The sequence below is a fragment of the Strongylocentrotus purpuratus genome, unplaced genomic scaffold (assembly GCF_000002235.5).
Source record: "Strongylocentrotus purpuratus isolate Spur 01 unplaced genomic scaffold, Spur_5.0 spur5_scaffold_15, whole genome shotgun sequence".
Classification (NCBI taxonomy): Eukaryota; Metazoa; Echinodermata; class Echinoidea; order Camarodonta; family Strongylocentrotidae; genus Strongylocentrotus; species Strongylocentrotus purpuratus.
In genome coordinates this window covers 12,191,213-12,218,762 of record NW_022145600.1, presented here as the reverse complement: position 1 = coordinate 12,218,762, position 27,550 = coordinate 12,191,213, and the positions used below count along the sequence as shown (strand labels likewise).

The window sequence follows — 27,550 nt, the reverse complement described above, 5'->3', positions numbered from 1 at the left end:
TCTCCTTCTGTTCTTCTTCCTCTCTCTCTCCATCTCTCTCTCTCTCCTTCCTCTCTCTCTCCATCTCTCTCTCCATCTCTCTCTCTCCTTCTCCCCTCCCTCTTTGTTACAGTACCTTCTCTTAAATGTAATTTTGTATATATTTCATTTTTGAAATTTTCTACTGAATTGTCAATGCAGCCCTGGCACTGCATTGATGGATTTGTATCTTCTTCAATAACACCCCAAGAATACAACACAAACATATTACCTGGTACTCAAACAAGTTTGGTGCAGCAACCAAAAGATACTTTTATTTTTGCCATTAGGTCTCATGAATATTGAACTGGACATGAAATATATAGTGAAATATATATTATGTACACTTTGTTTATATTTATATAACATCTATATATAGCTTTATCACATATTTATAAGTTGAATCCAACTCTAGTAGTTTTGTACACCGTCGGGTCCTGAGCTTACTCTAGCAAAGAGTGTTTTTTGTTAAAGTTTATTATATACATCATGGTCTAAGATCAGTCACACACATTGAAAATACTATCTCCTTCACCCTACACTCATGAATTTCATAGCAAGAGGCATAATGTGTTAAATAATAATAATATAATAATAATAATACTCAGTTTTTATATAGCGCTTATTACAATCACTAAGCGCTTCCAAACTTGGAGATTATTACCCCGGCTTTAGCTGTGCTGCCATTGCGGCGATCTAGCATTTCAAGGGATCAATTCCTGCCAGGTACCCATTTACACCACCTGGGTTGAGTGTGGCAAATGTAGATCAATGTCTTGCCAAAGGACATTAGTGCCGCGGCGGGTCTCGAACCGCGGACCTTGCACACACATGATTTGGTTAACCCATAAAATAAATAAATAAATGAATGAATAAAAATATCAACAAAAAGTAAATAAAAGCCATTTACTCAAAATTACTGAGGGTTAAAAAAGTAGCTCCTTATCTGAGTGTGTGTTTCATGATACACACACATGAAGTGCATTACGCCTGTGTCATTTCATTTTGCTGACGGTTGTTGAGGGTTTATCATGCATGTGTGTTGTGTGTACAAGGCTTTGAAAAAAAAGGTATGTTTCATAAAACTAAAATAGTTCTTTTCCTCTTCTTCGAGGAGTGAAAGAGGGGCCTCGCCTCGACCTTTATGGTGCAGGCTATATATATACAATAGAAATTACCTTCATGTACTTGATTAAATGGCGACAGAATACTGTAACCTAATATATTCAGAAATATGCTCACATAAGAACAAATTCCAGATTTGAATTCTTAAGAGTCGCAATGAATGCTACTTTTTTCATATGACTGTTGCAGTTTAAAGTGACATAATAATAATAATGATAACAGGAATAACAATAATACAATGTAATTTCTGATTATTGAATGTTGAGCTCATACGTAAAATATTCAAGGCGCTCGACCAATACCTAATCATGAGATCATTATTTAACTTCATTATGCCTCATGCAACCATCTGAATTACAGATGAACTACTTACTTTATGCATTAATTCTCTTTTCCAAAAAGTACAACTCCAAATTACACAACCTTCACTACATCTAAAAGAAACTTACAGAACATAAACTCTATATCAATATTAAACCTAACAATTACTACACTCAACAAATTTGAAATTTCAAAAAAATTACAAGAACCACAATATGTCTAGACCGACTGTCAGTGAATTTATACACATATTATTCAGAGTAAATTTAAAGTGTGCCACAAAATGAAACTCAAGACAATTTGTGAAAAGTACTTCGACATCACTTGAATACAGTTGTCAAGATAGTTAAAAGAAAAGACAACAACACTGCACTTCAACTGAAAAATAGAGTCAGCAAGCCCAGTTCCGAGTCCATTTTGGCTACAGAATTTCCAAGTGGTATGGATTTCATTTAACGCGTTTCAAAGCTGAGGAACAGATACATCACCAGTTCACTTAGTCATATAATCCGACCATCGCTCACATACAGTGATACACAATCATAGCTAGACATGTACATACCACATGTGGTACACTGCTTGCCACCAATACACCGATATCCATGTAAAACACCATATATAGTGCAAATGTGTATATGATTATACTGAACACTACATTAACATTTCACTGTCGTATGTAAATACTCAAAGCATGGACTACACCAAATGCCTGTCGTCTCACTTGAGACTCTTTCAATGTAAAGAGCAAAATTTCTGAGTAACAAGGTAAAAAATTATATCTATCGAGAGAGCTTTTTTTCATCAACATTTCTAACGGTGAAAATGTATTTGCCAAAATCTGGAACAATTATCCAAACAAAAACAATTATCTTGTAGTTGTTGAAGATTAGGATGTACATCTATTATTGGCTCAACTATAGTCCCAATAAAAGTATTTCTGTGTAGGCTTGTGGAGATCCCAGACAGATTTCAAAATGCTGCTGGTACAATTGAAAAGCTAATTAATTCACAAAAAAGTTTTTTAAAAGAGCCTTTTACACATCTACAATATTTCACATTAGATTCAAGAGGATAAGAAAATGATTACAATTTAAAAAGAGGATACAAAACACTTAAAAAATACACATCAAATCACACCAAATCTACATGATTCACTTAACTCTGTAACATAGAGATACCCATTTCGCCCCTATAGTTTTACACACTATTAACAGTTAAAATAATCTGAAAGTTTAGCACCAATTGTATGTCTTTGATGGCGAAGAGGAACTATACACAATCACTGCCAGCAGTAATAAAGGAAATACTGAAATATTATAATGACACCACCAATAACCTACATCAATATGACTTCTTCTTTGTTTTCTATCGACTTTTACCTTACATTTACTTCTTAAAATGTTCAGCAACGACCAGTCAGAAACTATGTTTTCCATTTTACACGCCTTTTCTAGCTATACAGCTAATTCAACCATTTGTTTTAAACATGTATATTGCTTTTAATTAATACTTATGAGAGGGATCAGATCAGATTAAGATCGATATATGTAGTCTGTAGACTTTTTTTTTACAATGAACATCGTAACAGATTTTAAATTATATTCTCCCCCCCCCCCATTTAAAAAAAAAGGGGAGGGGGAGGCTTCTCTAAAGTATCAAAGTTGTTTTTCTATTACTCAAAATGTTTGTAACCCCCTCTCTTTAAAGGCCCACTGCACTACTTGTAGCTACTTGCGCCCTCTATATAACAAACAATGCTTAATCGGTGACCATTGGTCCCCCATGATCCTCTTTTTCTTATGTTAACTGAGAGCTGAGTTGATGAGACAACCACCTGTCCAGTGACCTTGTAGGGCGGTCTAATCCCTCCTGTAAACTATGGCAGATAAGCTTTAACTACAATGTATAGGAAGGATATTCTGATAAAAAACACACTCTATATTCATGATCATACTCTCTCCTTTTCTTTTCTAAGGCACTAACTTTAACAAGAATATGATAGTATTTACTTTTATGTTTATTAGCAAGTTACATAATTAAGCATCATATATAAACTCCAATCAAATATTTAATATTCCTGACTACATATATGGTATTTAAAGCTTTTTTACCAAAGATTTCATGGGACGGGAGCACGATTATCATGGACCCTCATGAATGAGTAAGCAAGAAATGCAAGAATTCTCACACTTATATATATATATATATATATATATATGGTCTTGATCAAATAACAGATTATCAACTCTCTAATCTATAGTTGCTACACAGGCAAAAATATCATCTTCAGAATTTCTATGCCGACTCTCTTGTGTTATCAGGAGAGTACACGCAAATTGAACTTGATCAAATCTTCTTTGGAGGGATTAGGGATAGAATATAATAAGATAGGGTTTGTTAGTTACTAACTAAAACACAGGAAATAGTTAATATCATGTTAAGGGCAAAGCACTTTGAGCAGGGTAAGAAGCTCAGACTTTAAAGATAGTCATTTGTGCAGAGTATAAATAGTACACTCGACAGCCCAGCTTGATTTCAGAAGGGATAAGAAACACTATACACATGGCTCATGTTTCTTCCCCTTACATGATCCTATAGCCATCCTAAAATGCACTACAGGCATGTCCTTTCTACTAGTCACATAGTGAACGAAAGGTGACAGACTTAAAAAAAACAGCACTTTGCCATAATTAAACACAAACATTAGTCGTTTGCTTCACACGCCATTTCACAGTACACTGTAGGCATGTCTTTTCTATCAAAAGTCAAATCATTACTGCAGGGGCACAGGCTTGGGAAAACAACACTCTGCAATAATTAGACAAAAACAACTAATTTATGGTTAATCTTATTAAAAATCAAAGTGACATGCCTTCTGAATATGGCAGGCATCTGTCATGTACAAAAAGCACACAATCTCTAACAAGATTTCCAATGGAAAATATCAGAACAAAACATGTAATTCTGTAGTACTTGTACATTATGTTAAGCTGAAAAGTCCTCTGAAAATGTTGGACACATCACTGAGTAATCATGTTTGATTTAAATCTTTTCTGTATGTGATCATTACAATCTCCATCTGATATTATGTGTACTTTCTAGTGTATTGTTTTTTTATTTCACAAGTACTACAGGATATACACAAAGGGACGTATCTTACAGCCAATAAATATTTCTCAACTTGTAAGAAACAAATATAACAGTAGCACGTTTCTTACACGAAGAATTATAGCGAACATCTAAACTATGCTTTCAGGGATACTGAAAAAAATGGGATAAGATATTGACAAACTCTTGATCAGGAACAAACATGAATATTAGAGACCATTTCTCCTGTTTGGGTTGAAAAATTTAGCTTCTGTTCACATTTTACAACAAACATTTCTGCTGCTCCACTCATCAAACATAACAAAGAAATTGATCAGAAGAAGTACAGAAAGGGTCCAGGGGTCAAAGTTCAGGTCAAGGTTCAGGTGACCTTTGGCTTCAGATGTGAGAGTGGGATTCCCTTGGCCGTCTTCTCCAAGACGGAGAGGGGTCAAAGTTCAGGTCAAGGTGACCTTTGGTTTCAGATGTGAGAGTGGGATTCCCTTGGCCATCTTCTCCAAGAGGGAGAGGGGTCAAAATTCAGGTCAAGGTTCAGGTGACCTTTGGCTTCAGATGTGAGAGTGGAATTCCCTTGGCCGTCTTCTCCAAGAGGGAGAGGGGTCAAAGTTCAGATCAAGGTTCAGGTGACCTTTGGCTTCAAATGTGAGAGTGGGATTCCCTTGGCGGTCTTCTCCAAGACGGAGTTCACAAACTCGGATGTATGCCCGGACACCATGTGACCTGCGAAGGAAGGAAGAAACATGGGTGAAATTATTTAAATTAGATGAAGTGTTGATGTGACCAAATGTGGATATGAAGGCAAAGGGTTTTGTTTGTCAGCTTCTTTCATTTATAAGGCTTCCATACCAATCAAATTTATCAAATATAGAAGGCGACTCTGTTTTTCAGTAACCAATCTACAAAACCCTACTTTTGTATCTCATGTTCTTTCAGTTATACGGTTTCCACATACCAATTGACATTTATAAAACGGAGAGGAATTGAACATACCAAGTGAATTCTTGATGAGATGATCCAGCTTTGCTCCAAGGCTGAAATCCCATGATGCCTTGGGTCTCTCTAGACGACCAGTCATCTCTTTCCTCATGCTCCCTAGAACAAGCTTCAATTGCTCTGAAAACGGAAAAGGAACTCTCACTTAGTACATGTACTTGATATCAAACCCAAGTGGGAATACATTTGTGTAAATACATTCATTTTTTGGTTTCAATATCACTTTATAAACAATGATTATCAACAAAGGGAGTAAATAAATACATCAAATTGTATAGATAATTAGATACTACCAACAAAAAAAGTATATATAAGTAGAAAAAGAGGAAAAGGCCCAGGTCATGTTTTACTATTAACAATGCAGGGCTTACAAGCATACTTCATATTATTCATGATAGAATACACAATGTGCAAAGATATTTATTGACATGTTAATGATTTCATGATTATATATGAAAACAAACTAAAATTAGAAAAGAAACCTGTATCATTTCACCATATTGTGAAAACATCTAAATGTAAGATTTTTTTCACTAGTAGGATGAAATGAATAATATCATAATAAATAGGGGGGGGGGGGGAGTAATATTGGTAAGATATGACAGCAATAAATATGTCATTCCTTACTTTGATTGAAAAAAGTATATTTATATATTCACTTTCCGGTGAATCGATGAAGAGTCTTGTGATACATAAATCATTACATGATAGGGAGAGGGGAGGGGAGGGGGAGGGGGTGGACAGGAAACAGAGAGAGGGAGATATGAAAGTGATCTCTTACTTGCTTCCTCAATGAGTCCCCAATGTTTGACCTTGTTCGCCTCGTGCTGTGCCTTCTTCTTCAGCCTGCATGCCCTGGAGTGACGGGAGGATGAGAGGTGGAAATGGGGCAATTACAAGAGATATCTCACATTGCTTAAACTGTGATACTATATAACCCACTTCACACTAGAAATATGAGGCAATAAAGTAACCAAGAAAATGAAATAGAAAATACTCACACAAGATAAATGGTAATGACTGAGAGTTAAAAAATCGAAATTGCCCCTTTCCAATAAAACATTAAAGGTATAATACAAAGTTTTGGTAATATTTCAACAGGATTGGGTTATGAAATTTAAAATTTGCATTATTATTGTGAAACCTAGTGTTAGACTAAGCAACTTTGAAAAAATTGGGCTCTAAAATGCTCAGAATTTTGAGATATAAACAAATATGTAAACATATATATAGGTTTGCATTGAAGCTGTGCAGAACAAGTTTTTTAATAATTTGAAAAATTGTTATATATTTCACTCATGCAAAAAAGTACAGTGGTCATAGATTGCAGTGTGATAAAAAAAGAGTCAATATTTATCGATATTGCCTTTCCACAGGGGATGACTTTGCATCATTTGACAAACATTGGCTTTCTACCTCTCTCGCTCGATCGATCTTCATTTGTTTCAGTTTCTCTTTGGCTTTCATTTCCCTGATTGATAATAAGGTTCCCATGTTAGTCTTATCCTGAATTTCATGCATTCATAACTTTTTGGATATTTTTATCTCTTTTGCCCATTTCTCACTAAAAGTAACTTGCCATTTCACATAAGGCAGAGATCTTCTCTCTCATGGCTTTGTTACCTGAGGAGGCACCAAGGAACTCCACCTTGTGTCAGATCTTACCCTTGCTGACTCTCTAACCTTGATCTGTCCCTCTACCTAACACATGTCATGTAAAAGAATATGACATCAGGGGTGTTTCACAAAGATCCTAGGTCGAACTTAACTCTAAGTTGGACTTAAATATTATGGAGAGCCATTTATTCAAGTATTTTTTACTTTTCATAAGTTCCGCATCAAGAACATGAAATCTCCTTGATGATAGAAAATATGAATGATTTAAATTAACATTTTATGCCTTCTAAAATAATTGTTACAAAATATTTTCAAAGACGCTAACGGCTTTCCATAATTTTTAAGTCCACCTTAGAGATATGTTCAACTTAGGATCTTTGTGAAACACCCCCAGCCCCCCCCCCCCCCCAGGAACAGGAATAAACTGTTTACCTTGATGCCAACTTGTTCTTCTCCCTTCTCGTCTGGTTCTTCTCATCGTTGGATGCCTCGTTACCGGGACACAGCGAGCTGATCGTCAGGTTCAGCTTGTTGAGCTCGTGGCCAATGTTCAGGAGCTTACGAGGGTTCGGGGTGAAGTCGTCGTACTCGCTGCGTCGCGTCTTGACCCGTCTTCGTCTGGTGGCCAAGGAACCAGAGGAGTGCTTCGTGCTCGTTGATGGTAACCCTTTAGCCATAGACACAAAGATTCAAGAGTTAGACCCATAACAGCATTTAGCATATCAAAAAACCAAGATATGATCAACATCAAATAATTTGTGCTCTTCTATGTACATCAGACATTTTCTTGTACTGCAACCCTTTTGCACAACATCCTTTAAGCAGTACAGACTAATAAACTGCATTAGCAACTATGAAGAAAGGTCACTTTTTTGTCTCCCTTGAATAGTGTGTCCCCTTGAAATCTTCAATACTAGGAACTGTTCTCTATTTAAAGACTTCCTGTCTATATAGAGACTCCTTTTGAAGCACATTGAGAGGTTGTAATACATAACACATTGTAGAAATATATAGCAAGAATATATATATAGTTACAAGGTAAATTAAACCACATTTATTCAAAAAGGAAAAATTTAGAACTTCATTTTTGACATACCAGGGTCATCCGAGATATCACTGCCATCATCAGGGATGTCATCATCATCGTCGTCATCGGAATCATCGCTCCCAAAGTCATCATGGTCTTCGTTTTCACTGCCCAGACCCTCGTCATGAGAATCAAAGCCTGGATCACTGCTCATGTTGGTCCGAGGTGATTTACTCTGTAATAAACATGTTCAATAACATATCAAACATTTAGTAATTCTTCAAACGAAATGGTACCCCAGAACCACAAGCCCTTAATTATATCAAGTACAAGACTACACGCCTACTCAACCAAACAATCTTAAACTAAGATGATGTAGCTATATATGTCATACATCCATTCAAGTTTGTTGGAAACGAGTTTGTATAATTTGAAATATATACTTCCTACATGTTTAACTTTTAAATATCAGTCAATATTACAAATATAAGTTTGCAAGGCAACCGCCCTCCTCCCATGCATAAATACAATACAATACAATACAATACTACAGAACTTCATGTGAAGATAACAAATCCCACATCGCATGAAGCAGCACTTCTTTCAAATTCTTATCAGGTTGGTAATAAAAAAAGTGCTTAGAGACGTAATATTATATCAAGCAATATAGAAATCTAGAAAATGATCATTAATATTTCATCAATGAGGTAATCAAATCACAGTTCTGGGGGGTGTTTCACAAAGATCCTAAGTAGAACTTAACTCTAAGTTGGACTTAAAAATTATGGACAGCCATTGGAGTCTTAACATGAAATATATTCAAAAGCAGAAATTCAAGTATTTTAGACTTTTTATGAATACCACATCCAGAACATGAAATCTCCTTGATGATAGACAATATGAATGATTTGAATAAACAATTAATGCCTTTCAAAATAACTTTTACAAAATATTTTCAAAGATGCTAATGGCTTTCCATAATTTTTAAGTCCAACTTATCTTTGTGAAACACCCCCCTGGACATTTATAATGGGACAGTACATGACTAACCATATAATTATTGAATTCATTTATCCTGTTCATAATAATCATATTTAACTTAATAACTAAAAATGTTTTCACCATTACTTCACTGTTAGAGATTCCCAAGTGTCAAAATTATACAGGTTGAACAACAACAAAATTAACATCAGAGTTACTTTCCTTTTAACAATATAAAACACAAATATGATTTAATAAGCAAAGACATAAAATGTTAATTTCCCACTTGTGCCAGCTGGCTTTCCAGCTCACCATTTTATAAAACACTACCAATTAAGCACTGACAGGCCATTGCATTTTGATTATTTCAATAACTAAAACGCAATATCAAAATAAAACTCCGGCAAATAGAGGTCAGAAATCAGCATGTTTGAGATTTCCTTTTTTTTCTTTCTTATTTAATTTTAGAGGAAATGTAAAAACCAATTAAACTGAAGTTCATTTTAATTTTGACACCAATTAGAGAGAGACCACAAATTAGTCTGTAACAATTTAATTTGATTAAAACCATTTTTTTTTATACAGGTGCTTGACATCTGTGCTAACTTTAGTATGCTTAGTAGAATACCAACAGGTCAATTTTCCTTTTAATAATAAAATCAACATAGTTGATACATTTTTCTTCCATTAAGTGGAATACAATAAAACTCAAATAGCAAAGACTAAAAAGAAAATCAATACACTGAAAAGTCAATACTTTTGTTTCCAAATCCCATAATCTGCAACTTGAACAAAAATATATACATCCATGGTACTTTGTACAAACAAATGATTATCGTTCCACTCGAGAAATGTGTCAGATGATCTTAGAACATGACTACATGTAGGTCTGGTAAGGATAGTAAGTAGATGTACTTACCGATTCTGATTTCATATCAGGTTCAGGCAGACTTAGAGTCCTGTGAGGGATATCTTTCTTCTTATTCCTCTTGATGTCGTGATCACCATACATGAATACCTTCAGATCCTTCCAGAGACTGTCCTGGCTCGAATCGTCTGAAGTGAGAGAGGGCAACGACATCATGTTCCTGGTCTTCTTTTGGACCACTGCACTAAGTTTCTTAGTCCTGACCTTGTGATTTGTCCTGGACTTGACTGTCCTTGCAACTGATTTAGGGGTCTGGGCCAACTTGGCGGTTGGTGGGTGGTGCTGGGTTTTGGCTTTCAGATTTGCATTCCTTCCAAGGAATCTCCTGTTGCCAAATGGGTTAGGAGTCCTGGCTAACAGTTCACTGCGAGACATCTCTTTGGTGGGGGACGGAATCGTTTCTCTGCTCCTGTAGCGCTTCCAGAATAACTCTGTGAAATCTATCTTGGAGGGATGCACTTTCCTGAGAGACAAAACAGACTTCTTTGCATCTGCAGGAACTTTGGAGGTCTCATTATGTGTTCTGCCATTCTTTGGCATGAGAGGTCTCGATGTCTTTGTTTTGGAGGATTTCCTGGACAAGCCTGGTCTTGGGCTACTCGTTTTAAGTCCATCAGATGTCTTGGTCCTCTTTTCTACACTGGCTAACTCCACAGCCTCTGTCTTGACCCGTTTCCAGCTCTGCGGTGACAACGACATCTCCTGCTTGCCCAATGGCATCGTGGCTGAAGAAGACTGGACAGACAGGTCCTCTGCCTTCCTCTTTACAGCCATGTCATTATCAACAGACTGTGAATCCTCAAGGTTCAGTTCTGCCAGGGTCGGTGCAGAACAGAACGGACTGGCTTCAATCGGGAAAACCCCTTCCTGGTCGTCATCGCTCAAATCCCAGCTGAAGCACAAGCCGCTATCGTTGAGGGAGCCATCAAGGGACCCTGCCAGGAGGGGCGTCTCAGGCCAGCAATCGTCCACCACTGGACTACATCCCAGCTGGGCCATCTCCTCCGGGTTGGGGAACTCAAAGACATTGTCACTGAGGCTCAAACAGGCGGGTTTAGCCGGGGCCGGCTCCTGTTTAGTACTGGATGGGTTGTAATTATCCTGCTCATACATAAAGATATTCTGTGAAGCCGAGAGCAGAAGGGCATTCGGAGACTGGAGGGCATGTTCAGGATTAGTCAAGTTGCTAAAAATGTCTGGCTGACCGTAGTCGTTATACATCTCCATGGTTGAACTGAAGAAAGAAAAAAAAAATAGTTGGTGGATATTAGCTGATTCAACACCTGGCATTATAATAATATCAACATTTATAATGCGCACATATCCACCCCAAGGGATGACCAGACTACATCCTATTTAATTTGTACTCATAATAAGACATAACCAACTATTTCTTCATTTGACAACATTGAAGATTTGAATAACAGATCATGATGGAACATCATTGTATCTGACTACTATACTTAAGGGTCAAGACTTACATGTTCTCCACTTCCTCTGACAGTGCACTAGGTGGTCCAGCCCTCACATTGAAACTCTTCACTCTAGCTTACACTTCAGCAAAGTTTGCCAATAATGATGTGAATGGGGCTCTCCTAGCTTCCAGCTGATTCTGTAATTAGTCCTTTTCAGCAAATACAGCAATATCTTTACCTGCAAGAGAAAGCAATAGAGAATGAAAAGAGAACTTAGTTTTTTAAACTTTGATATAATAGTAATAAACCAGTAGAGTACATGCAAGTTTACAATGACAACAGTGTTCCATAACAAACTGACATTGATCGGGGGGGGGGGGGGGGGGAGGGTGGGTGAGAAGGAAAATCCATTATTCACGAGGGACCACATGCCCTAAAAGAGAATAAAGTCAGGGCTTCCCTGGCTTGTATCGGCATGGCAACACAATGATGAAGATACCATACAAAAAAGCTTGGGCATGTCTGCGGTACTAATGATCTAATTGGTTGGCTGAAAAACAAATAAGACGTGATGTATAATATCTTTATATTGTTTTGTTTCCATCTTTGTTTCTCTAAATTTCTCTCTCTCTCTCTCTCTCTCTCTACCCCTTCTCTGTCTGTATGTCTCTTTCTCTTCAACTCTCCTTCTCCTACCATTGCCCCCCCTCTCTCTCTCTCTCTCTCTCTCTCTCCCTCTACCCCTTCTCTGTCTGTATGTCTCTTTCTCTTCAACTCTCCTTCTCCTACCATTGCCCCCCCCTCTCTCTCTCTCTCTCTCTCTCTCTCCCTCTACCCCTTCTCTGTCTGTATGTCTCTTTCTCTTCAACTCTCCTTCTCCTACCATTGCCCCCTCTCTCTCTCTCTCTCTCTCTCTCTCTCTCTACCCCCTCTCTGTCTGTATGTCTCTTTCTCTTCAACTCTCCTTCTCCTACCATTGCCCCCTCTCTCTCTTTCTTTCTCTCTCTCTCTCTCTCTCTACCCCTTCTCTGTCTGTATGTCTCTTTCTCTTCAACTCTCCTTCTCCTACCATTGCCCCCCCTCTCTCTCTCTCTCTCTCTCTCTCTCTACCCCCTCTCTGTCTGTATGTCTCTTTCTCTTCAACTCTCCTTCTCCTACCATTGCCCCCTCTCTCTCTCTCTTTCTCTCTCTCTCTCTCTCTCTCTCTCTCTCTCTCTCGATCGATCGATCTTGCAAGCATCCCCTTCTCTCTCTTTGCTAGTGCGAAGATGTTTCACAACTAAATACAAGATTATTGCAAATTATAACTCCCCATTCTGACACATATATGCTCAAATGTAGAGCTGAAGTGTCATTTGTGAACTTTGCCCTCCTTCCATTGCTATCTTTCGTAGGTCATGGTTCTAGAATTGAACACAACAAACTCATGTGACTTCCAACTTTTTCCCTCCCAACCAAAATTCTCTTCAGACCACAAACTTGTCAGCATAGAACCTACATGTACTGTCGTCAGCAATATTATTCACAACATATAAACACAAAAGGTAACAATAGGAACAAAACGAGTGCAAAGTCTGCATAAATACTGAAGCACCACCTGTATTAGTCTTTAAACACAGACCCAAATTTGATACCTCATTGGAATAAATTGCGTTTTGAGTGTAGCCTAACCCAAGTTCCTCCTGATTGAATCAACATACAGTAGGTCAAGGGCAGGTACATGTATAGCCGATGGGTAACAGTCTTCATAGTCCCTCACAAGTAGCTGAGTCACACTAGCTCCGATATATACATTACGACTGATAGAACAAGGGTCTGTGCATGCAAACTCAATGTGTCCACCTGTACCCGTGCATGAGGCAAGGTCGACACTTGACAGATAACCTAGTTTCTCCCATTAATTATGTTTGAACCAGTACCTGGGGTATAAAAAAGGTCCAATGTTAGAACATACCTATGAGTCAGCGAAAAATAAACATTGTGAGTGGTATTTGGCTTTGGATCAGGAAAAAGCTATTTAAAAAAAAAAAAAATACAAAAAAGAGCTCATGTCAAAAAGGTATTTTAGAGATAACAAAATAACTGATATCACTGACACTGTGAATGTGAGACAATGTCACAAAGTACCGGTAGCATATCCAAAAATAGCCCCCTAATAAACAAACAGTTTCTTGACACTAACCTATCAAATTATGATGAAAAATACGTGCACAAAAAGCAATTAATTATTGAGTCTTTGAAATGCAAAACCAAGTGCAGAGTATGAATTCTCAAGAAATGTAGGTATTACATTTATTCTTTTCTCAGGAAAAGGCAGCCGTGATTTACAAACTGGGGTGACCTACTTTCCTGGATTTCCAAGTACACAAGCTACTTGGCTTTATAGTCCTTACACTAGAAGTAGATTGAAACAGAGTTGAACATTTTCCAGGACATTTCATTTGAGCTTCATCACATGTCTGTACAGATGTATAGAGGGAGAGAGAAAGAGAAATATAGTGACAGTGACAGAGTGAGAGAGTGAGAGAGAGAGAGAGAGAGAGAGAGAGAGAGAGAGAAAGGGGGGAAGAGAATAGTCAGATGAAAAGATATTGACAGAGATACAGAGAGGGGAGAGAGAGAGAGAGAGAGAGAGATAGAGTGGGAGGGAGGGAGAAATAGGTTAGAGGCAGAGGAAAGAGAAATTTAAAGAGCTGAAGGAAGGACTCCCTAAATCCATAGAAAAGATACTATTCAAAAAGTAAAGCTGAGATTCTTTTAGTAAATTTTAAACCAAATTATGTAAACTGTAACCGAGATATATACTGAAGATGGAGTCCAGCTATCCTACATAATCATAAGCAATGATGTATACTTCACTATTTAGTGTTGGTGTGGTGATATATTTCATTCTGTTAGAAATGTAAAGATGAACAACTGTCCAGGTGAAATTGTAAATATGAATTAATGAAGGCGATCGATAACTGACAGCCATCTACATTCTTATCAAATCAATCAAACATACAAGATAAAAACAATCTGCATAATAATATGCATTTACATGTGCACCATGCATTGAGGAAAGCGCATGCCCCACCTACAAACATGTAAAATTGCAGTGCATGTAGATGTGCATGTAGAACACTGCAGTCAGCTGAGCAGTAAAGATACAGAACCATTCTTTATGTAAATTACACCCAAAACATAAACACTGCTGCTTTTTCCCAGGCCGGTCAACAAACTTTCTCCAATATAAACAAACCTGACTGCATACACACACCATATATACACACAGCATATAAACACACAGTAAAGTCCATACACAGACCCTTGCATTGTATGCATGTGTAAAGCTGCCTTGACAGCAGGCAGCAACGAGCCAGCCAATGAGAGGCCTGCACTCCTTTCCACTGACCTAGTGAACTTCATTCCTATGCAAATGAGGGGGATTCACCATACATTGTGCAGGCAGGCGCTTTGTTTACAAACTGTTCTGGAAAATGAATTTGAGGTAGAGTCTAGATCAGTTCCCTGATGCTTTGGAAACAGGATATCTTCTTGGATTCTTGGAAATTTTCTCATTTATCTCTGATTTTGATGTGTACACATAATACATTCCTACATTTTCTAACAAAATTATGAATTATAAGGTCTAGAAAATATGAAGTTTTTCTTTCTTTCTAAATCTACACTGGAGGCATATATAGCACATAGCCATAGGCCCTCTGTTTTTCAACACATTTTCATAAACAGAGATACTATATTATGTACATACAGTATATGTCTAAGAAAAAAAATGTGCACTATATTTGTTATAGTGTCAAGTGAAAAAGGTTTTCAGTCTCACATGCATATGTTTTCCCCTACCACCACAATATATGCATAACAGTATGTCACAAAATGGAAATCAATAGACTGCAAGGCCAATACCACTAGTTTACTGAAGAAACAAGAATAGACTCAACATTTGCATACAATGGACACATTCATTCATAGGCCTCTACCCCCCACCCAGAACACACACTCATAATGTCCTAAGGCCCTCTTTTGCTTCAAATTGAAACAGTTGTGTTTTGAGGTTTCCCTTTTTAATAGCCTCTTTCTAAATCATTGATTTGAAGCATAACATATCAAATACTTGCTTGTTCAAACAGAGTTCCGGTACTCTGCACATTTCTCTTTGTTTTTTAATTTTTTTTTTCACTCCAGTCATTTAAAACAATCGATTGCTCTTGTACACACAAAAGACTATACTATGCCTGTGTACTTATACGTGGGAAAACAACATGCAAGAGGGATCAATAGTGCATGAATGCCCGAACTCGCCTCACTCTCAGAATAACCCCAATTACAGGATGCAAGCAACAAACAAAAAAAAAACAGTTTACATGTACATTCCAAACATTTTTTTTCAAACAATTAAAGTCATAAACCCAGCATTGTGTCACTATTTGGGTGTGGTAGAAAGAACACTGCTATGTTTGTTTTTAAAAACATCCTGTATAAATACACCTACATGTATTAAAGGTGTGTAGAGCTTTAAAAAAATAGCTGTACAAAGCATTCATATGACAAAATCCAGGTAAATTTAGTTACCAGAAACTAACAAAACCTCGCCCTACAATAGAGAAAAGTTGCTATGTCATGACAAGAAGGTCACCGAGTCTTGCATTCCCACACTCGCTGTCAGCTAGGCTGTCAGCTGTATACCAAATGGCTCTACTCTACTGAACCCGTAACCCTGGTTTGACAGACAAACACAATAGAAACCAACCCTAGGAGGCGATCTTTAGTCACAACTCCACCCAGCTGAGCTATTCATTCTATTGTTGTACCTCACCGTGCGGCATTGAAAGACTGCAGTATTTGGGGTACACAGATCTCGGTTACTGGGAAACACCCTCATAGCTAGGCCTTGTCGCAAACCAGGTATCAGTCCACTACAGCCCAGAGACAATTGTCAACGTTTAATCCTGCCTGCTTACAAGGACACCTCCCAGGCAAAACTTTGAAAACATGTACTGTAACTGTCCAAGACCAATGGACATGTTACTCCCTGTATTATTTATACCAGTACCGGTAGTTGTTGATACCCTTCCCCCCCCCCCCTGAAAAAAAAAATCATCCGTAACCACTTCTCACCATCCTGTCTTTGCTCCATTTTTGCTATTGACATGGACTGATGCAATCGCTAAGTTACTCCTATCTCTTAAGTGCAGAGTAACATTTGATATTCAGCTCCCATCAATTTGAATTAATTGTAAATTCAATGTAGATGGGTCCTACTAGTCTGGACAACAGCTTACCGTATGCATTATCCAAGCAAAGACATCTCCCTCACTCATAATATGACATGTGCATTAGACAGTTTTAACCTTCTATAAAATGCAAATTCAAATTTCCAATCATTAACCTGACTGATTCTATGCATGTACTTAAGATATACACAAGGCACTCAAGATATGAAATTATGTATGAATCTGAATAATTACCTCTGCATGTCAATGACATGTCTAGGACACAAGCTTAAAGGTAATACAAAGTTTTGGGAAATTTTGAAAATTGGGTGGATAGTGATTCTTTATAATTTTGATATATTTGGATGCCCCTGTGGATGTATTATAAGCACTAGAAAATTTAGCCCCTAAACTACTTCTGCTTTCGAGAAAAATTGAATATAAAAATTTACCGGTGCTCCAGGTAAATGATAAATAAATTTCAAATAGCTTTTACGGCTGTACAATGGTAACTGCGACCATGAAAATCTCAGAATATGTAGTTGTGATATATGATTTAATCCCAAACGGGAACAACTAATCGGTAGAGTTTAGTCAAGAAACATTGTTTTATAGCTTAATTTATATCTTGACCTTGAGAGGGAGCTATACAACATAAAGAGTTTATTATTTACAATTTCATAACTGAAGACTCGATTTCATCTGCGACAACGATCACTGAATATTGTAGGACCGCATATGCGTCCAATATGTTCATTTGAACCAAATTCATGACCCCATACCAAAACTTTGTATTACCTTTAAATATTCTCTGGCTACAAGTATACAGTTTTATCACCAACATTAAACTAAATAAAATCTTTGTTCATTTTAATGGAAATGCTGGTTAAATAAGATATGATAATATGAATTATGCAACTAGCTGGCATTTTCCATTCCCATCTGAATATGTGCAGGTATATAATTATATTTGGAGTGTAGAAATTGTGCTACGGTATTACTCAACATGTATACTTCTACTGTCAAGTTTTATTTTTTGATAATGATATATTTATTTTTGCCAAGTGTGTGCTAAGAACAGGGGCCAGACTCGACTAGCACATGTGCTATTATTTGGCTCCTTTTCATCACCTTCTATATTCTATGAGAAAAGACATATGTCTAGCATATCAATACTTTGTTAGGTTTTTCTTTAATATGATCTATAATATTCATTTATGAACATGTACCATTCACGATGTATTCAAATGTTTAATCACTGATGTTATTGATGATGAATAAATAAAATAAAATAAAATCAAATCAAATCAAATATACTGAGCAACAGTGTATGTTTTGGTACAGTCGTAAACATGTACGCAAGTCATAACAGCTGCTATGACCTTTACAAGACAACAATCCTGGTTGGGTACAGGTATACATTAAAAGACTTAGGAATCTATTTCAGTTCATGGTTCTTATATAACAAAAATATTAGCTACAGTGTAGGTCAGTTTGCTCAGTCGAAGGGAAATACATGTACTGTACTGTATGTGTAAGAATTAATTGTAGGCCTATAATACAAAGTTACAAACATATTTTAGCCAAGGTCTAATTAGTGTTCACTGTTCAGCATATACATGTACAGTAACTGTCATCTAAGTGTATGTCACGGATAGGCTATGTCATGTACGTCACTGACTCACTGTGTGATGCTGGTATGACATGAAGTAAACAGTTCCCCACTAACCTTTACAGAAGGGGCACATTTAAAGGAAACTTTAGACATTTATTTTAGCCAATGTTCTTGAAATATGCTCTAGATCGATTGTTACTCATATGAGACTTTGTTCTCACACCTTATATGCCTGTATATCCACCCGGGAAAACCTGTGTGCCCCCCTCCTGATGGCTTGTGTCCCCCTAAAGACTACATCTCAATGACAGCTGAGTGAATGTCATTCAATACATAAAGGCTAAACATACAGCTGTATAGCCTATATATTGTAATTTACTCAGATTTGACAAGATCACTATATGGCCACAGCCCCAGCCATGGCAATAAGGGACAGTGGGGCACATTATATTACGAATCATACACACCACATGACCAATTTGAAATATACATGTAGGCCTACACCTACAGGTACAGTATCTTCAAAAAATTGGGTCAAGGTCAACTTCGCTGTAAATTGACTGACCCAAATTCTAATACTCTAGCTCAAGGAAACCCATTTATGTCACTTGGAGCGCCCTTATGGCTAATGAGCTGTTCCAACACAAGTAGGTATGCATTTTTGCGGGTAGGCCTATATAGATGCAATTGCATTCGCAACCAAAGAGTTGCACAGTAATAACTCTTTAAAATAATAATAATGATAATAATACATATTTTGGGGATCTAGCACAACTACATTTTGATGTAATGTCTATATATATATATATATATATACATGTATATGCTTCCAATAAGAGGTCAGAAAACATACCCTAGATTTAGCTCCAGCAGCCATTTATATCAGCACAAAGTGCATAATTTTGAGGAATAAATCATGCCAGGTTCCTATTAACACCTGGGTGGAGAGTGTCAACTGTGGATAAAATGCCTTGTTTAAAAAGGATATTTACTACATGCAACAGGAGTACCCACTGGGCAAATATCCATAATAAAAAAAAAGACCTGTATAGTTGGCATGTGACTTTATAATAACACTTGTTTGGAGCTAGATTTGAAGGATATTGTAAATAATGATGAGTTAATGTCCCTCTGGCTCCAAGCAGACAATAATATTTGACTCATAAAACAGGTAAAGGTCATCCACCACAGCCCTGTATTAAACAGTATTTGGCCCCCAGGCATGTATGAATCAGATTAGCTAGCTTCTTTCTAGCTCTATACTATAGCAAGATTTTGCATGAGCCTGCCTGGCAGGACTAGCTATTACTGATCTGACCAAGTGATAGCTGAGTCATCAAATCATAACAAGACTCTGGTTTCCTGGACAAGGGACCATACAACGAAAGTATGGGGTGCTCGAAAATAAATATCTGACATGCAGAGAAAGAGTGACTGTCTGAGTAGCTACATGTATATGGTACACGTACATGTTCATGCACTACATGGAAACATAAACATGTCAATTAAGTCCATTGTCTGGCATGCATTAATTATATTGACATGTACTTGTATCAGTATTGATTGCGCAACATATTTCAACCAATTCATGTAGTTCAGAGTGCATGCCAACATATTTTCAGATATATCTAAATTAACTCTATGATTTCTTTTGGTAACAGAACTTTGTCCATTATTACATCAATTGTGCATGCACAGCTATCCACAAAGTACATTGTACATGTACGATTACATGTAAGTGCACTATTTCAGTTGCCTATTGTAGGGCATGCACATTCATGTACCTTTCTACGTACCTCTTCTTTAAATATGAAACGATCGAACATTATGTTGTACTGATCTGCATATATTTGACGATGTACTTGTTGTATGGTAGAACTGAACAGCAAATTTACAACCACCTTTAAGAGTTAAACAATACCAATACATGAACATGTATACAGCAAGGTCCCTTCTGTAATGACTCCCTTCCCTAATTAGTGTGAAGTCCAAGTATAGCTGTCCTTCAAAAAATTCAATAACAAATTATCTTCCAAGTTGATTATAAATGTAATGAATAATAAAAATCCACAGGGGGATATTTGCCCAACAGGCATCCAAATAAACAGAGCATGTAAATAGGATCTTACTTAAAAGGTCATCACCCTAGCTAGCAAGGCTGGCCAGGAAAGCCTTGAATGTGAAGGTCACATTGTGTTTTTGGCTCCCTGCCACCTGTCGCATAAGATAGGCCAAAAAGAATTTTGAAGATGACAGTTCTCATGATAACTTAAAGGGAGTGTAGGGTGGGTGCACTTTCCCCCCAAAAGCTAACAAACATGTAAAATGTAATGGATTTTAGAATATATCCTTTTGCAAAAAGCAAAGGTTCATGTACATGTAAAATGTATACCATAGGCCATTAATCAGCTCTTGAGGTCATCAAAAAATACTACCGGGGTACATGAATACAAATAATTTTCCTGACCCTACATGTATGACCTTACATGTACATTTATATGTAACCTCTGAATTCATCATTGATGCTACTTTATCAAAAAGAAAGACCTGTATCAGAATCAGTCCACACAGTTCACCCATCCTGTTTGTGATCGAGAGCATAGATTTCATGTCTGAACCTGTTCCTTTTTTCCAGTTCACATGAAGCCAACACCCTTGAGCCAAACCCTACCTTTCTGGAGCAGACTGACAGTAACGTTAAAATTTAAGAAGGATTCTTATTCATCAAGCAGATGAAGTTAAACCTGGCTTAAACTTAGTCCAATTATAAACCGTGCTGTATACTTTGACATGTATAAGCACCCACTGTCAACCTTGATCTCCACATGTACTGTACTTCAAGAACAAATTGAATTTGATTTCATTTAGTCTTCAAACAATAATGAGATTGATTCATGATGACATGATATTAGTTTATTAATTCCTTCATTTACAAAATGTGAAAATGATCATTTTATAATCTTGTGGTCCACACTTATTACATGTTTCAGATGATCAATGGATTTTATACTAGACACTCAAGGTTGTGGTTATGAATAACATTTTGCATGCGGTTCTTGAACTGACTAAAGTACACTTATCTACATGTACATGTATTTAGGGCTACTTGGTATGTTGTGGACAAAATGAAAAGGAGGTCACTGCTGTTTGACCTCTTTTAACCATGAATTTGTATATTGATCTTGGCAGTTCACCAGAAATGCTCCAAACGTTCTCTTCCTCCCTCTCTCTCTCTCTCTCTCTCTCTCTCTCTCTCTCTCTCTCTCTTCTCTTCCTGAATCCAACTCCTCACTCTGCTGTTATCTCCTCTTTGTTTTTCTATCTCTTAATTAAACTCATAGATCTATTCCATTTTTAAATTTTTTTAACTGAACCCAAAATTTCAGTTGTTTTGTTTTTCTATTCTCTTATCTCTCTACAACATTTTTCAGAATTAAACTGACAATAAAGCCTTATGCCTTGGCTATTTGTTATACAATGTCTTCTTCAAGTTCAACATGTTAACTCAGTGTCAAAGTCAAAGTCAAAGACCAGAGGATCTTATAAAAATGTACGCATTAATTTTTCTTTCATCTTTGCATTCGTTCACCATTGACCTCGGTATTGAATCTTAACCTAATTTCACGGTACAATCATTATCGTGTATTATGAATATAGCCATCGCCCCCCCCCATCGTTATTGACTTTTCCATGAAATGGAAAGCTCAAATAACATCACTTCCTCTTATCTATTGTATCTAGATCTACTACTGAAAAAAACATATTTCCCAATATTAACAAATGTGTCTGTTGCTTTTGAACCCCCTAAAAAAAATATATAAATATGTACATACTTACTTTATTACCTTGCACAGTTTTCAGCAGATCAATTTAGATTAGTAGTTCTCCAGGTACCAGCAGTACTCCAGTACATGTACAGTAGTGTATAGTGCAGCTCAGCTGCTGCAGTGGATATTTCCGCTCTCCAATTTCCCTGCACAATCAGCTTAGCAGCTGGGTTTCAAACCACCTTGTATTTCTTACAATATATCACTCAATTTACGGACAACTGATTGTAGAAAACCAGAAAACACTATGGAACAGTAGATACACTATCGAGTCATGAGATATTCCACGTTGAAATGTTTAAAAAACATCGATAAAATTCGCATTTTCTATCCGAGATTTCTTTCTAGCTTCTCAGCAGCTCGGCAGGTCGAGATATTGTTTTGGATCTGTCAGCTACTTCTCAAGGCTGTACCAGGAAACAACAGCAACCGAGGTTGACCAATCAAAACTCGTCTCTCTGGGGGCTCGCCCTTTAAGGGCCGCCTACTTATTCAATGTAAATTTTCTGTTCAGTTGGGAGAATTTGCATCAAAACAAAACTTTAGCACATTGTACACATTAGGATCATCAGTTTAACAAAATATCTTCTGTACATCTTATAAATATGATTATTATCTTTTATTCATTCATCAATAATAATTCACAAAATGTTACATTTGTATGGTAAAAGTGAAAATAAATGTGTGTGATGATGTAATTCTTGTATGAGCTGCGAACCAGCTAGAACCAGACTGCTTGCATCATCAAAGTCACATGGGGTGACGTCAATGCGATCCGTGGAAAAATCCAAAGGGAAATCGATTGTTGGCAGGGAGCCAATCTATGCGGGGGTAGCAGAGCAAGTTGGCAAAAGGGTCGACTGAACCTGAATAATAAGGTCTCCCTGTATTTTGAAGGGGTTATGACCTGAATTTCCTGAAATGCATGTATTTCTTTAAAATTCTGTCTTTCTGTTCAAGTAATTTTATGTTGGCATCAACGAAAGCAATAAGAACATCGCATTGGGTTCTGTTGACTATGACCACATTCATATTGAATGTTTAAATAAAAAATATAATAATAGGGTCCATTATTATATAGACCCTCTAGATGAATTATTATTATTATTATTATTTCTATTATCTTTGAAAAATAAATGCTAAAAGAAGAAAGAAAGGGAGATTGGAAGACGACATTACTGTTATCATTAATTAAAATGATCACCTCCCTCGATCTCCTCGATTTAATTTTGCTCTCACGCATTAGGCATTCACACAAAGATCCGTGCCAGCCCCCCCCCCCCCCCCCCCTGACAAAAGTGCCCACAGACCAATATTTGCCTATGAGCATGGACATACTGATCTCCATGTTATAATGAGGAAGAGTTTCTGTCCCTATTGCTCACTCTTTTTTTTTTTGGATTTTTTTTTTTGTAAAATGAATATATTGATAAATATATGCTTTTAAACAAATTAAACAATCATATACAATCAATTGAAATAACATCGTAGCATCCTTACACAATTCAAATAAAAAATGTTTCATTATCTTGAACAGCAGTGTTTTTTTAAAAAAGCATAGATTTTTTGTTATACAATACTTATCGATCTTTAAACTGTTATGGATTAATCTTTTGAAAATACAAAGAGAAGTAGAGACTTCATAAAACATAAATTTGCGATTTTCTGCGGGCATGAAAAAAATTAATGTTAGATAAACTGCGTATTTTGCATACATGATCAGAAAATTTAAACTTTTGAACATTTTGTTTTTCAAGTTATAATCTGTATTTAAGATGAATTTGTAGGAAGAAAAAAAAACATTGTAAAGTTTTCGAACTATGTCTCCAAATCTTAACCGATAGAATCTTGTGTTTGCATTTTACGAACAGATGAAGATTGTCGTGTAACTCATCATCATATTATGAACAATAGGGGATTGTTACATAATTTCCATTTGAATAAATTATACCTAGTTGGTATTAAATTTTGTAACACCTTAACATTAAATTCTGTTTTTCTGTTTACTTTCATATCTTGTAAATCAAATGACCCTATGAATTTCAAATCAATTTGTTCTATACTATTTAATATTTCTTCCCATTTATCTTCAATTCAATCTAACAATTGAATGAATAGACATCGTAAAGTAAAAAAAAATAGATTTTCGTTTAGTGTTAACATTCATTAAAACATTTTTCATTACTGCTTCATTTTTTCCTGCATCGCATCATATACCAGTCTAAACATGGAATTGTATTTACTATGATATAATATTCTTAAAACAAAGAAGCATGTTTTTTCTAATCTTTCTTTAATTTCTTTCAAAGACATAAATCTAGAGTCTTTTACGATATCATTAATTTTCAAAACGCCTACATCAAACCATTTTTTTGATAAATAATGCTTTTTGGTTATGATCTCTTATATCTGAGTTTAACCATATGTTTTCACTTTTAACATCAATAAACTGTAAATCAATTTTTGTATTACTTTCTACTGTCTCTTTAAAGTCAGACCAAATAGACCATCTTCTTGTGATAATGGGGCATTTTTATATTCTCTATATAAACAAAACTTCATATCATCTTTTCTACATTTACTAAGTTACTGTCAATGGAGCATGGATCTAAACTGATCTCTATTTTTCAAGGAGAAAGAGTTTCTGTCCCTGTTGCTTACTCGTAACTATGTGCCATACGAAAGGAGAAGGAGGAGGGGGAGGAGGAGGAGGAGGAGGAGGAGAAGAAGAAGAAGAAGAAGAAGAAGAAGAAGAAGAAGAAGAAGAAGAAGAAGTGTTAAAAGTATAGGAGCATTTTTATATCATCCCTCTAACATACACCATTCAAGAAGAAGAAGAAGAAGAAGAAGAGGAAGAAGAAGAAGAAGTGTTAAACGTATAGGAGCATTTTTATATCATCCCTCTAACACACAACATTCGTTCACTGGACTCACGTTTTTGAATAAAAAGATGATACAGGATGAAAAGAACATGACTAGCAGCATTTTCATTTATTCAGTATTTTGATGTATACAAAATACCATATAATATTCTATAAGCTAAGGGCAAGACAATTATAAAACAAATCTAAGTAATATCCTAGCACTAAATCAAATTTTAGTTCTACGTTATTTAAATAATACTTTTATCTGACAGTTTTAAACATGTTAGCTGTATAAGGCTTTGGCTAGAATTTTTTTATGAGTTGATGTTCTTCTGATTGTACACAATCACAGGTATAGTATCTAAAGTACTAACGTTATATTTGCTCGTCTTCCAGGTTATCGGTTCTAAAAAAATAGAAAACCATTCAAGCACCGGGCTGGAGCAGGGCTTATTGTTTGGTGCTGGTGTGATCACAATGCTATTGTTTAGCACAAAATTGTTTGGAGCCTGCAACGTCGATAACTTGGCCAATATGACGTCACACTTCGGTACTCTATAGTTTCTGAAGTCTAAGGCACAATACCTTTGCATAAAAATGAAAATTGAAATGGAATAAAGTTTAGAATGTGTCTTTGTTTTCAACCATTTATAGATCCTTTTGGAATGTACTAGCACATTAGTAACCATCTTACATAACAACTATAGCACTAACCTACAATAATTTGGGTACATACATACATTTTGCAATATAATTGAGATGAAAAATCATACAACTATGTTCTATAAATCTAAGGAATAGATGATTCTAATGATCTAAAAACCTAGGATTATAACACAAATAATTCAAAAATATAAACATATTGATTTGTTGACCTCGTCATTTAAACTGTATATGTCTTATAAATAATACATATAAAGGAAAAGTCTTTAAAAAAAAAGAAGATGTTTCTGGAAGTTCTAAGTGATAAAATAATAAATTTAGCCATTGTATGCATTTCTAATTCTCAAAATTACGGCAGTAAGGAATGTTTAATTACCCCAAAAATGAAAACATTAAGGAATTCATATTACAGACTACATCATATTCTATTCAGCCTAAAAAGTAGTGTAAGAACAAAAACAAAACTTGCTGGTGTACAAGTTTGTGTTTCATTTTTTTTCCTGACTGAATAAGACATTCTATGTAGGAGAATCAAATCCTTTTAAGGCTTAACCCTATGTAGCCTGGGCTATTTAAAAACTGCATAGTTCGGGCTAGATAGGGTTCACCCACAATACATAAACACACAAACATTGTTTTAAAACAAAATGCCGCCTGCTGAATGAAACTCCTTCATAAAACTAAGATTTCACCTCATTTGGACAAAGAGGGCAGCATTGCATAAAGTCAATTCGGACACTTACAGTAATTGCAAATGTGAAGTTTCCTGTATCAAAGTGACTCAGTAACATTGTTGAAGATTGATGAAAACCTGTTTCATTTTTGTATGAAATGTCATTTATCATATTCCTTCTACTGTACTAATCCTCTAACATGCAAAGAATCCTGAAAAAATTATCAAACCACAAAGATTTTTTTGAATTTGCCCAACCGTTTTCCCATGAAAATAAGACAAGAGACAGGCTTTTAATAATCTAATAATCTTTTAAAATAATATAGAGCCAATTTATTGCTTTGCAACAATTTACATTAAACTTAAATGTAATTAAATTGTATAATATAGTTGGGAGAATTAAGGAATTGATCAGATCAGTTTTCCTAATTTTTATCATTAATAATGGTCTGTTTTCACTCAAACTTTCAGATGATCCTAAATTGTACATCTAGCATTGAAGTCACTACCTTAGCACCATTTTCTATCATCTGAACAATGTTACACTGAAGTCCATTTAAGTAACCTCTTACATTTCCCCCATCTATCTTATAGCATATATAAATGTACATTGGAAGACCAAGGAATGATTTAGATTTTGGCACAATATGAAAGAGTAGACTCTGACGACATACAATAAACATTTTTCAAAGCAGAAAACAGTTGTAGAATTCCCAACACATGATATGAATGAAATTATTCATTGGTTGGATTGTAGACTTACACATTTCACAATTATAACACAACGGATATCAAACTATCAAACTGTCATATCACACACAGTAAATTTCATTTCCAATATTTCTGTTATACACTTGTTATCTTGCTGAGTTGCAATACACACATATTTTTTTCTTCTTTCTATAATGTAATACCTTGACGAATCAAACAATTATTTACATATATTCATCTTTTTTAGTGAAATGACATGATCAATAATTTGATTCGGAAGTTTGTAAAAGTCTATGTATTGCATATACATAACAATTTGTTGTATAAGTTCATTCAAATTCTTGATAATTCTCAATAATTGCATTATCATTCATTGCCGAGAGAAATAATGGATTGAAGCTGCCAAACTGGTACCTTCAGTATTCCAACTGTCCAAGCATACAATTAA

The 27,550-nt window shown here is 36.0% G+C and overlaps 1 protein-coding gene across 2 annotated transcripts; it reads right to left on the bottom strand.

Annotated features, from left to right (window-relative positions):
* Window positions 1–3,965: 3,965 nt before the first annotated feature.
* Window positions 3,966–22,567, bottom strand: LOC105438651. Of its 2 annotated transcripts, XR_004064139.1 has the most exons (9): window positions 22,202–22,567; window positions 11,600–11,771; window positions 10,110–11,352; window positions 8,279–8,444; window positions 7,615–7,849; window positions 6,347–6,420; window positions 5,563–5,685; window positions 5,025–5,292; window positions 3,966–4,942 (listed from the first exon to the last, which is right to left on the bottom strand). XR_004064139.1 is itself a non-coding variant. In XM_030985593.1 (8 exons), the coding sequence occupies exons 3-8, from the start codon at window positions 11,343–11,345 to the stop codon at window positions 5,192–5,194; spliced, it is 1,935 nt and encodes a 644-aa protein (XP_030841453.1). In that variant the 5' UTR covers window positions 11,346–11,352; window positions 11,600–11,771; window positions 22,202–22,567; the 3' UTR covers window positions 3,966–5,191. The 2 variants fall into 2 exon arrangements, 1 of the variants encoding a protein (XP_030841453.1); XM_030985593.1 differs by having other exon boundaries at window positions 3,966–5,292.
* Window positions 22,568–27,550: the final 4,983 nt, after the last annotated feature.